General features: G+C 54.2%; 1 protein-coding gene across 1 annotated transcript; it reads left to right on the top strand.

The window, feature by feature from the left end:
* The first annotated feature begins 1,380 nt into the window (after positions 1 to 1,380).
* Positions 1,381 to 6,377, top strand: MFSD3 (major facilitator superfamily domain containing 3). Its single transcript, XM_084619672.1, has 6 exons — positions 1,381 to 1,530; positions 2,836 to 3,574; positions 3,841 to 3,988; positions 4,288 to 4,394; positions 5,140 to 5,249; positions 5,744 to 6,377. Exons 2-6 carry the CDS (start codon positions 2,893 to 2,895, stop codon positions 5,915 to 5,917), a joined length of 1,221 nt encoding a protein of 406 aa, XP_084475798.1. The 5' UTR covers positions 1,381 to 1,530; positions 2,836 to 2,892; the 3' UTR covers positions 5,918 to 6,377.
* The last annotated feature ends 6,002 nt before the right edge of the window (positions 6,378 to 12,379 follow it).

Here is a 12,379-nt window from a genome sequence, read left to right as displayed (position 1 = left end):
CCTTTTGTATCTCCTAACTGACCCCGCGCTCTGTATCAAGAGCACTCTGTACAGGGACATGCGTAACGTATGCTAATGGCTGTAACTGGATTTTCATGCCATTGAAAGTTGGCTAACTGAAAGCCTGCAGGCCTCTTACAAACAGGCATAGGCTGGATGTTGGGAGGGCAAGCTTCCCTGCCAACCTGCCGCTGCCCTGCTTTAGGGGGCCCCCACTTCTGGAGGTGAGAGGGACCTTACCAGGGGTCATTCAACCCTTAGCTCCTCTGCTGACACACCCTCCACCCCTCAACAAAGGGTCACCTCCACCACTTCTTCTCTGCAGCCTGTAGCTGACGTCGCCGGCCCCCCACACCTGCACGGGCAGCGGCTGCAGGAAAGGCTGCAGAGGCAGCTGGGCAGCTGGGGTCAGAGATGGGCAAGTCAGCGTTTGACTGGCAGGGCACAGAATGTGCTTATCGCAGCAGCCTGGAGAGTGGTGCAGGGGAAGGGTCAGTGATGGAAAGTAAGCTCCATTCAGGGGCGAGGCCTATGCGAAATACACCCATGCTGTGTGTTTAGGGCTGGGGGGGATGGGTACTGGGCAGCGGGGTGGGGCACCACCTTTGGTCCCTATCTGCTGCCCTCCCCCTCCCGTTACCCATTTTAGCAAAGGTCAAGGACTATGTAACTAGACGGTGTCTCTCCGGGGTGAGGTGGGGCTGGGGGGGTGCACTGGCATGCCGTAGCAGGTGCTGGTGCCGGCTTGGGGGGAGGAATGTGGCTGGTTCGTGCTACAGGCTGGGGCGCTGGTGAAGGTGGGACCTGGCGCAGGCGGGGGGGCCATGAGCTCTGCGCTCTTGGGTGCGACGCTGGGGGTTGGGGTGTGGGGAGGGGATCTGGGGGTGCAGGAGCCAGGAGAGGGGGCAGTCTGGGCAGCGGGGCTCCTGGGGGGAGGGGGCATGGGCCCTGTGTGGGGCAGTGCAGGGGTGGGGGTGCTGCTCTAGGAGGGCGGCAGGGGGGGTTCAGGGGGTGCCCCCCCCCCAGGGCCAGGGATGTGGCCTGGGCCCAGCTGGAGTGGAGCAGAGCTGGTGCCAGGGGCCCCCAGCCCCGCTGCCAGGCAGCCTCTGGCCCGGCCCCCAGGGAGGGGCCTATCCAGGGAGGGGCGGGGTCAGAGGCAGCCGGCCCAGCACGGCAACGCCCACGGTCGGTCCTCCGCAGCCATAGAGAAGAGCGAGAGGCATGCTAGAAGGGCCCACCGCCACCCGATACCAACGAGCAGCAGCCCAGACGGGACCCTCCGAGCCGCCTGGCACAGCCAGACAGGGGGCGTGGCTGGGTCGCCGCGGGAAAGGCGGCCCCTCTAGCCGGCACTTCCGCGTTCTCCGTGGCTGTGGAGGACCCAGGCGCTGCTGCAGTCCCCAGAGTTTCTCTTCCCCCTACGGCCCTACCCCTCCAGGAGCCGCCAGCCCCTCGCAGCCCCGCCCCGGAGCGGCAGCGGGGGCGTTCACTGGGCTGGGGGGGGTCTGACGTCTTGTCTGTATGGTCACAGTAAGTGGCGCTGTCATCGTGGCGACTGTCACCGTGGCATCAGGCCCTAGCTGTATCATTGGGGGTGCTGCCCTGGCAGCGCTGGGGTGTGGCTGTCACCATGGCATCAGGCCCTAGCTGTATCATTGGGGGTGCTGCCCTGGCAGCGCTGGGGTGTGGCTGTCACCATGGCATCAGGCCCTAGCTGTATCATTGGGGGTGTTGCCATGGCAGCGCTGGGGTGTGGCTGTCACCGTGGCATCAGGCCCTAGCTGTATCATTGGGGGTGTTGCCATGGCAGTGCTGGGGTGTGGCTGTCACCATGGTATCAGGCCCTAGCTGTGTCATTGGGGGTGTCACCATGGCATCAGGCCCTAGCTGTGTCATTGGGGGTGTTGCCATGGCAGTGCTGGGGTGTGGCTGTCACCGTGGCATCAGGCCCTAGCTGTATCATTGGGGGTGCTGCCCTGGCAGCGCTGGGGTGTGGCTGTCACCATGGCATCAGGCCCTAGCTGTATCATTGGGGGTGCTGCCCTGGCAGCGCTGGGGTGTGGCTGTCACCATGGCATCAGGCCCTAGCTGTATCATTGGGGGTGTTGCCATGGCAGCGCTGGGGTGTGGCTGTCACCGTGGCATCAGGCCCTAGCTGTATCATTGGGGGTGTTGCCATGGCAGTGCTGGGGTGTGGCTGTCACCATGGTATCAGGCCCTAGCTGTGTCATTGGGGGTGTCACCATGGCATCAGGCCCTAGCTGTGTCATTGGGGGTGTTGCCATGGCAGTGCTGGGGTGTGGCTGTCACCATGGTATCAGGCCCTAGCTGTGTCATTGGGGGTGTCACCATGGCATCAGGCCCTAGCTGTGTCATTGGGGGTGTTGCCATGGCAGTGCTGGGGTGTGGCTGTCACCATGGCATCAGGCCCTAGCTGTATCATTGGGGGTGTTGCCATGGCAGCGCTGGGGTGTGGCTGTCACCATGGCATCAGGCCCTAGCTGTATCATTGGGGGTGTTGCCATGGCAGCGCTGGGGTGTGGCTGTCACCATGGCATCAGGCCCTAGCTGTATCATTGGGGGTGTTGCCATGGTAGCACTGGGGTGTGGCTGTCACTTTGACAGCAGTGGCTACACGGTCTCTCTGTTACCATGGCATCAGGTGACTCCAGGGCCTGGCCCAGTGCAGCCAAGCTGGTGCCCCCTCTCCTACTCCTCGTATATACACCCTGAATTCCCAAGCTGAGGCCGAGGCCCATGCCTTAACCCCTGCTGTGCTGGGCCTCTCCCCTTGCTGAGCCCAATGTAATGTCTGTCTGTTTGTGTTCCCCACAGCTCAGCGGATCTCCCCCAGGTCTTCTCCTGTGTGAGCCCTTGGCCTGCGGCTGAAGGATGAACTCTAAGTATGTGCTGTTGGGAGGCCTGTACTTTGTCCAAGGGATGCCATATGGGCTACAGTCCGGCCTGCTGCCCATCTATCTCCGCAGCGTGGGCCTCTCCTTCAGCAAGATCAGCTTAGCCAAAATACTCTACCTGCCCTGGATCCTCAAGATGCTGTGGGCTCCTTTAGTGGATCAGTACCACACCAAGCAGACCTGGCTGGCGCTCAGCATGTCAGGACTAGTGCTGGCCTGCCTAGCGTGCGCCACTATGTCGCCAGAGACCAACTTCCTGCCCGTCGCTGCCATGCTGCTGCTCATGAACTTCTTTGCTTCTGTCCAGGACATCGCAGTGGACGGAGTAGCCATTGGGCTCCTGTGGCAGGACGAGATCGGGTACGGCAACACCATCCAAGTGGTGGCTTACAAACTGGGCTCCATGCTGGCAGGAGGAGGCCTCCTGACCTTGATGCACCTATTGGGCTGGGGGGTTCTCTTCTTGCTTCTGGCCATCATTTATCTTCTGGCCATACTGTATGTGTGGAGTGCTCCGGAACTGCAGCTCACGCTAGGACGGCCTTCCCAGGATGGCCAGCCCCGGACAAGAACCTTCAACCCTTGGAGAATTCTCCAGGAGCTCCTCCGTGTGCCGGGCACCCTTTGGACCACCGGCTTTGTCCTCCTCTACAAGCTTGGTGAGTGCCTGCCCGGTGAGGGCTGGGATTCCTCTAAGGAAAGGAGCGTTTAGAGTGGAGCACTCAGCAGGGCTGCAGGTGGAAAGGAGCTATTGGATGTAACAGCTGTAAATCTAGACAGGGTCACCCGCCAGGGCTGGGTTAGGGATTGAGCAGAGCCATTAAAGCTCCCTGTTGTGCTGTTGGACACCCCTGCATGCAGGGAAGAGTCTGATAGAGCATAGACTTGGCTGTGGCTCACCTGATTTTGTCCTTTTCCCTTGCAGGTGAGCAAGGCACCACCACCATGTTCCCACTCTTCCTGCTGGACCATGGATTCTCCACCCAGCAACTTGGCTTCTGGAATGGAGTGGTAGCCATGGTCTTCTCCATCACAGGTTCCTCACTGGGTGGCCAGCTGATGTCCAAGCAGAGGTTAAGTGTAGAATGGGGCTCTGCCACCTCCCTTCTTGTATGGGGTGAAAAAGGCTGGTTTGTACGTGGGTTGGGAGAGGCATGTGTGGCAGGAGAGATCAGTGAGATGTCTGGTGCTGTTTTGATTGCTCTTGGGCCCAGCTGCTGTGTCTGATTCATGATCCTTCTGCTCAATCAAATGGGGAGGGACCAAACACAATCCCTCCCCTTCTGTTCTGCTTGCTCTTCTTCTGCCTGCAGTGTTCTGCTGCACTGGCTTCCTTAACCATCTCTGTGTTGGGTTTGTCTCGTCTTTCCAGGCAGCCACTGTCTCTGCTGAAGGCTCTCTTACTGCTCCGCTTCTGCAGCCTGAATTTACAGACCTTTTTGGTCTTCATCTACGATGATGGAGTCTCTCTCTTCAAAGGTGAGCACCACCCAGCTGAGCATAAGAGAGCTCCTTGTTGATATGGGGTGAAGGGAAAGAGAACTGAGAGGCAGTGTAGGGCTGGTCAGAAATTTTCCCTCAGAACTGTGTTTTGATGGAAAACTGGGTTTTCAACTATACAATATTTTGGGCAACGGGTTTTTGCTTTCCATGGAAAATTTTGATTTAGTCAAACCAAACCCACCAGAACATTTCAGTTTGGATCTGCTGCCGGGCTTTAAGGCTGAACTATATCCTCCATGATGCAGCACGTCCAGGGACACTCATGAGGCACCCTGTTCTCCCTCCAAGAGGGAAGACCATGGAGCATCTTGGGAAATGTACTTCAATATGGAAGCCCAGCCTATAGAGGAGAATGGGAGTCTGAGGCATCCAAACTCCACCTCCCAGGTGGCATTTTGTTAGCATTTCCAAATGGAAATATTTTACTTTGGGACTAAAATATTTCACCAGAAAATTGAACTTTTCTATGAAATTTAGATGAAAACAATTTAGTTTTTTCACAGAAGTTTTCATGCGCGGGGGGGGGGGACCCCGTTTTCTGCCCAGCTCTTTCTGAGAGGTCCAGTGACTTGTACATGGCCACAGAGAGTATCAGCGTCAGAACTGGGAGCAGAAATCTGGAGAAGCTGCTCCCAGTCCTGCACTTGTGCCATGCCTCTCTCCAACCCTGAACTGGTCACCTGCATTACTCCCCCGTTGCCATGTCCTGCTGTATGCATAGGGGCTGCGATCCTGAGTATCTGTGTCCAGCACTTCATTGGAGGGCTGATCACCACCCTGGCTTTCAGCATCATGATGCAGTGCACGCAGAGGGCGGATGGCAGCATACAGGTACCCTGCAACCAGCACCTCTGGAAATGTGGCCCAAGGGGGACTAGAATCAATGGGCACATCTGCCTCCCTGTCTGCACACTGGGGATGTTAATGTAGGATCCACCAGTGTCAGCAGGCAGCTGAGACGGTTCACTCATCAGTATTAGTGAAGAGCCCTGAGATCTGAGTCTCTGTATGGCCCCCCCAGACGTGAATGCACCCCGAGGGCAGCATTATCTGCACTGGGCAGATGGGGAACTCAGGCACAGAAAAGGGAGTTGAGTTGCCCAAGGTCACAGGCCACTCTGCAGCCTTGGAGATGAGGCTTGGCTCCAAGCTGCTGAAGGGAATGACAGTCAGGTGCTTTCTGGGGCTCCTGGCCCTTTCGTGCAGCCCTCGGCTGGGCAGGGTTTAGGCGCTATCTGGGCTACCTGGGTCCCTCTGTTTGACAGCGTAAGTGGCTCTCTTTGTGTTTGCCACCCCTCATGCTGGTGCGTGTCTGCCCTTTGCAGGCCACTCATTACAGTTTCCTGGCCACCCTGGAAGTGCTGGGCAAGCTGGCATTCAGCAGCTTTGTGGGGAGCATCGTGGACTGGCTGGGCTTTGCATCCAGCTTCTGCTGCTTCCTCTTCCTCTCCTTCACCTCTGTGCTCTACGTCCTGAATGTGCCTCCTGGCGGGAGCTGAAGGAGACGTGCCTGGCCTCTACAGGGACTCACTGTGAGTGGGCCAGGCTAAGGGATGGACAGCTGAGAATCTCCCTGGCTGGACTTGCAGGGGTCTCGAGCAGGTGTATTAATTTGCACTCCTAGTGGACATTGAAGGAGCCCAAAAATGCCTGTACAAATGAAACATCACAGGGCCAAATCCTAAGACACTGAGTGCCTGCACCTCCTGCTGGAGCCCTCAGGAATTGCAGAGGCTCCGCATTTCCCTGTGGCTGTCTCCGCAACTGTAACCAACATCTAAGATCTTCTCCTTTCCCGCCCCCTGGATGGCCTACACTCCTTGCTTTCCCCAGAGCTGCCTTAGGGAGCCAGGTCCCGTCTGTGCCGAGCCAGGGATGCTGCAACAACCAGGCGCGGGCTCGGTGCTGCGCTCACACTCCAGCCTCTGGGATCTGAAATTAAAACGTTTGTTTACTGAATGTGTCTCCTTCTCCTGCCCCTGCACCACACTCACTCCACCCTGCTGAGAGAGGCGGTGTTCAGACTGGGCCCTGTGCTGGAGCCCTGGGAAGGGAGGAGCGGGGCTGTCGGTTACTAGGCCCATGCCGTTACAAGGCTCTTGTCCATCTCGTGCAAGCTCCAGGGTTTGATATTCTTGTTAATGGTTAGACTGGTGCAAGCTGCACCCAGCCACGTTGCAGAGTGCTCAACTCTGGCTCAGCTGGGCTGCCGTCGCAGGGCCCTGTGTCTGTGCGTAGCAGAGTCCTTCTGAGCTAGCAGGCAGGTCAGTCTCCCAGCTCCTCAGGCTCTGGGTGCTGTCTCAGAGTTCAGAGGAGAGGCATGTGACCAAGTGTGTCCAGGAAACGCCTGACACATTGCTGGGGGGAGTTTTCTCCCACATTAGAATAGTTAAAGTATCATAATTAGAGTACGGATTAAAAAAAGAAAACTAGCTGGCCCTGGCTCTGCTGCAGACTGACTAGGCACATAGGACGTGGCAGTGTATATTTTTACTCCCTGCAATGTTTGTTCATGCACAATTAAGTTTGCCCGGTGCTGCTGCTTGCTCTTCCAGGATATGAAGAGTGGCTAAACTTAAACCATGACATGCAAAGTTAAAGTCAATTCAACTGTAACCCAGCTCTCTCTGAGCGATGCCCCTGTAACAATGCTGGTTCTGGCGGGACCCAACTGAGAGTGCCAATTCAGGACAAATTGCTTCAAGCAGGGCAGTTACAGCCCAAGGCTGGGGTTTCTGTGCACACCAAGGCAAACCAAACCAGCCAAACAGAGAAGACTTTGGTTTTACCCCACTGGCTAACCACAAGTCACACAAGCAATTCCCTTAGACACTCCAGTTTCCCAATATCACCACCAGTTCCCCTCGTTATGGGGACAAATGGTTATGAAAACCAATACCCCAGTAAAAGAAAAAGGTTCTCTCGATCCCAAAGGACCAAGCCCCAGACCCAGGTCAATATACAAATCAGATCTTACCCACAAATCATGCTGTTGCCAATCCTTTAGAAACTAAAATCTAAAGGTTTATTCATAAAAGGAAAAGGATAGAAATGAGAGCTAGAATGGGTTAAATAGAATCAATGACATACAGTGATGGCAAAGTTCTTGGTTCAGGCTTGCAGCAGTGATAGAATAAACTGCAGGTTCAAATCAAGTCTCTGGAGTCCATCCACAGCTGGGATGGGTCTTTCAGTCCTTGGATCAAAGCTTCAGTGTAGTAAAGTCCCGCCAGAGGTAGGAAGCAGGATTGAAGACAAGATGGAGGAGCTGCAGCAGCCTTTTATAGTCTCTTGCCATGTGGTCTGTCTTTCTTTGTCCCAAAGACAAGCTGTCCACCACATGGTCTGGAAAAACCTCAGAGTTCTGTCCACAGGCAGGTCCCTGCACACCTTGCTGAGTCCCAAGGCGTGTCTACCCACCCCGAGCCCCTTTTGGCAAGATTGGGCATTTGTACCATTTGCTCTTGCCAACTGGTGATAAGTTGACAAGCAAATGGGACAAATGCCCAGTTTTGACAAAAAAGTTAGGATGTCTGGGGCCAAAACAGGGTGTAGTGTTACTTTTTCAGTAGTGCCCCCCCGGGAGCCGGGGCCAGACCTGGGAGCAGAAGACAGGGGTCACAGTCGAGGGCTGGGAGCGGGGCCGTTGCTGGGAGCGGGGCTGGAGGTACAGCTGGGGTGAAGCCGGAGCAGGGCAGGGTGGTCCTGCCTCCCCACCCCCATGATGGCTGACCCAGGCCCTACTGCACCCCCCCCAAAATGTTCCTGTGTCCCCCACTGTGTGCACCCCAGTTTGGGGACCACTGTCGTAGGCTGTGGTAAAAGCCACCCAGGGAGCCCGGGCAGCTGTGGGGAGCCCATGGCCCTCCACCTGCCCTGGGCAGGGGACCAGGGTGCCCAAGAGCAGCCTCTGGTCAGTGTCCCTGCCCACCAGGGTCACCAGGGAGCACTTCCCTGGGCAGATGGAGGGTCCAGGGCTCCCTGCGCAGCTCTTACCATGGCCCCAGATTCCAGCCAGGTGGCGTGGCCTTGGGGGAAGTGGAAGAACAGGGGGCGATGCCCTGGGGTGGGGGGGCTCTAATGTTCTTTGTGCCCAGGGCCCCAATAAATCTTAATCCACTCTGCTTCCACCACCCAGGCGTGCGTCATTACCTCATGTCACTTCACCATGAACTGTGAGCTCAACTCCTGCCCTTGCCAGCTTTCTGAGAATGGGGTGGTGGCGCAGGAGTTGTATTCTCACAGGCTCTTTCTAGAAGTTTTGCCCTGACAGCAGCTATTTCAAAGTGCTCTACAATCCGATTCCACTTTACAACTATTTTCAAGGGAAAGCATATTAATGAAATAGGAGGAGGATGAAAGGCTCCAGGAAGCAGCAGCTTTAGGGTAATATGATCAGGATTCATGCTACTCCCCCATTTCCTGAACAATGGGACTAAGTGTGATCAAAGGCAACTGTATTATGCCATCAGGAAAGGCCCCCTAGTCTAAGGACTCACATAATGGCCAGGAACTGACCCCTCTCAAACTGCTGTTGTTCTTGAAAAAAGGGGTCTGACAGAAATGACAGACACTGTCAACAGTGGAGTCAGCCGGCCCTTTTAAAACCATAAGAACAGCCAGACTGGGTCAAACCAAAGGTCCAGCCAGCCCAGTATCCTGTCTACCGACAGTGGCCAATGCCAGGTGCCCCAGAGGGAGTGAACCTAACAGGTAATGATCAAGTGATCTCTCTCCTGCCATCCATCTCCACCCTCTGACAAACAGAGGCTTGGACACCATTCCTTGCCCATCCTGGCTAATAGCCATTAATGGACTTAACCTCCACAAATTTATCTACTTCTCTTTTAAACCCTGTTATAGTCCTAGCCGTGGCATTGAGGAGGCTTTGGGGGGAGGGAGAGGAGTGAGGACACGTGGTGCACAGCCTCCCCCTCCCTCCCCCAGCACCACCTCCTCCTCCCTCCCTGTGCCTCCTGCCCGCCACAATCAGCTGTTTTGCGATGTGCAGGAGGCTCGGCGGGGGGGGGGAGGGGGAGGAATGAGGACATGGCTCCCTCGGGGAGGGGGCGGGAAGAGGCGGGACAGAGGTGGGGGCGGGCACTTGGGGAAAAGGGTGGAGTGGGGGCAGGGCCTGGGACAGTGCCAGGGGTCCAGCACCCCCTGGCCAGCACCAGTGTCTCCTTGAATAAAACATACGGTGACTAGCTGGTGTGGAAAATTTTAATCAAAAATTTTCTTACACCATCTAACAATGGAACGTAAATGCAAACAGAAAAGAAAATACACAGATGAAAATCGAGGCTTCCAACAGGAGTGGGAGAATAAGTATTTTTTTGTTGAACGTCATGGTAAGGCCATGTGTCTTCTTTGCCAGACGTGTATCTCTCAGTTCAAATCTTCAAACCTGCAGCGTCATTTCGCTTCGAGCCGTGCACATATGGATCAAGAATTCCCACAAGGTTCTGAACTCTGCACTTTAAAAATGAAAACTTTGAAAAAACAAACAGATGTAGAAGCCCAGGTCTTCACCAGATTTGCCAACCGATCACAGACTGTAACATTAGGCTCCTCTTATGTGGCCTGGCACATAGCCCACGTGAAAAAGCCCTACTCTGAAGGAGAGCTTATAAAAATGTGCCTCACTGATGTGATTTCAATCCTGTCACCAGAGAACAAGAATCTACAGAAGAAAATTTCTGGCCTATAGCTTTCACACCACACAATAGAATGCAGAATCTCCGACCTGAACAGTGACATCGAATCGCAACTGCACTTGCAACTTCAGCAGTGTGAGTATTTGAGCATCACTTTGGATGAGTTGTGCCATGGACAGGATAAACCTTATTATCGGTATTTGTCTGCACTGTGTCTGACAACTGAGTTGTAAGGGAAGAACTCCTCAATTTCGTGTCACTAAAGGACAGAACTCGTGGACGAGATCTAAAGGAGGCGTTGATGTTGGTAGTTGCAAAAAGCCACTTGCCTTTACAGAAGTTCACTGCCATTGCAATTGTCAGAGCTCCATCCATGTGGGGATCTGTGAATGGATTAGTAGGGCTGTGTAAGTCTGACGAGAGCTTTCCCGAATTTTGGACATTTCACTGTATTATTCATCGGGAGCAACTGGTATCTAAAAATCTCAAATTTGATCACATCATGAAACCTGTCTTGCACATTGTGAAATTCATTCTCTCAAATGCATTCAGTCACAGACAATTTCAAAATCTAATTGAAGAACTGGATGAAGACAACTCCCCTGCCAATTTGCCATTTCACTGTGCAGTTTGATGGCTCTCAAGAGGTAAATACACTACATGTATTGATCCACTTACTGCTGTGTTAGCCACCTGGCAGAAGGGTTACAGACAGTTGGAGTCGAACTTGTATTCAAATTAGGCAGATTGTTCTTATTCCATCAGCCAGAGCTACAGCCAGCTCTGGAGCTCCTGGATGACAAAGGATCGTGCATCAGCATCGATATGGCTTCTCTCCAATCCACACTGGATGCTGAACTCATAGCTAGCCAATGCAGCCATCCATGCCCACACCGTATCATCTAGCTCAGCACTTGTCAACACCTAAACTAATGGGTCGTTGTCTGTCCACACCTGGAACTGAGCTCCATACGGATACATGCCTCTCAGCCCATCACTTCCCAAAAGGCTGCACGGGATGGTGGCGTTCCTGTTCAGGAGGCCTTGTGGACTTTTTAGGTTTTGTCTTGTATTTCCATTTCTCGTTGCTGGATGGGTATCCGCTGCTGAGGTCATTCCCTGGGCGTGTAATAGCGGTGTCATTCTTCATGAATCTGTGGTAGTAGTCACTAAATCCTAGAAAGGGCCTGAGCTCTCTGTCATTTGGCAGGCAGGGCCGTGTAGCAAGAGCCTCTACTTTATCAGGGGCTGTACTTACACCCTCCTGTGATACTATGTGTCCCAACCACATGATGGACATTCTGCGGAACGGCTATCTCTCAGTTGTCAGCTTTAGTCCTGTGGAGGAAAACCCAGTAGGCCTAAACTTCCCAAGTAGGCCTAAAACTTTGGTCAAGCTAACTGTGTGTTGTGACAAAGTTCCTCATCTACCTTGGTGGGGTCTTGCGCTTATTGGCGGATTTGCTCGCCTTGGAGCTTCACAGGAGCCCTCAGTTTGGCCATTTTCATGAACGCACAGTCCAGGTCAACTCCTCCTATGTCTGACCAGGAGTTGGGAGGTTTGGGGGAACCCGGGCCTGCCCTCTACTCTGGGTTCGAGCCCAGGGCCCTGTGGAATGCAGCTGTCTAGAGTGCCTCCTGGAACAGCTGTGTGACAGCTACAACTCCTTGGGCTACTTCCCTATGGCCTCCTCCCAACATCTTCTTTATCCTCACCATAGGACCTTCCTCCTGGTGTCTGATAACGCTTGTACTCCTCAGTCCTCCAACAGTCCGCGTTCTCACTCTCAGCTCCTAGTGCCTCTTGCTCCCAGCTCCTCACACGCATGCCACGAACTGAAGTGAGCTCCTTCTTAAACCCAGGTGCCCTGATTAGCCTGCCTTAATTGATTCTAGCAGCTTCTTGATTGGCTGCAGGTGTTCTAATCAGCCTGTCAGTCTTAATTGTCTCCAGAAGGTTCCTGATTGTTCTGGAACCTTCCCTGTTACCTTACCCAGGGAAAGGGGACCTACTTAACCTGGGGCTAATACATCTGCCTTCTATCACTCTCCTGTAGCCATCTGGCCTGACCCTGTTACAGTGTGTAAAAGCATAAGAAGAGGCTGAGGAAAATTCCATTGTGGGGCAGTTACAACAGCACAGTTTAAGAAATGTAACCCTAACAGCTAGAAATTAGGAAAGACCCGTTAACTGCAAAGAACAGCCTGTCAATAACAGGAAAAGCTTGTTTTGCTATATCCCAAATAAAGAAAGCTGTTGTTAGAGCTTGCACTATATGCCAAATAAGAAAAATGCTGTTAAAG

The sequence above is a fragment of the Lepidochelys olivacea genome (genome assembly GCF_965140295.1).
Source record: "Lepidochelys olivacea isolate rLepOli2 genome assembly, chromosome: 2".
In the NCBI taxonomy this organism is placed as follows: Eukaryota; Metazoa; Chordata; order Testudines; family Cheloniidae; genus Lepidochelys; species Lepidochelys olivacea.
This window is presented reverse-complemented; position numbering and strand designations above follow the sequence as displayed.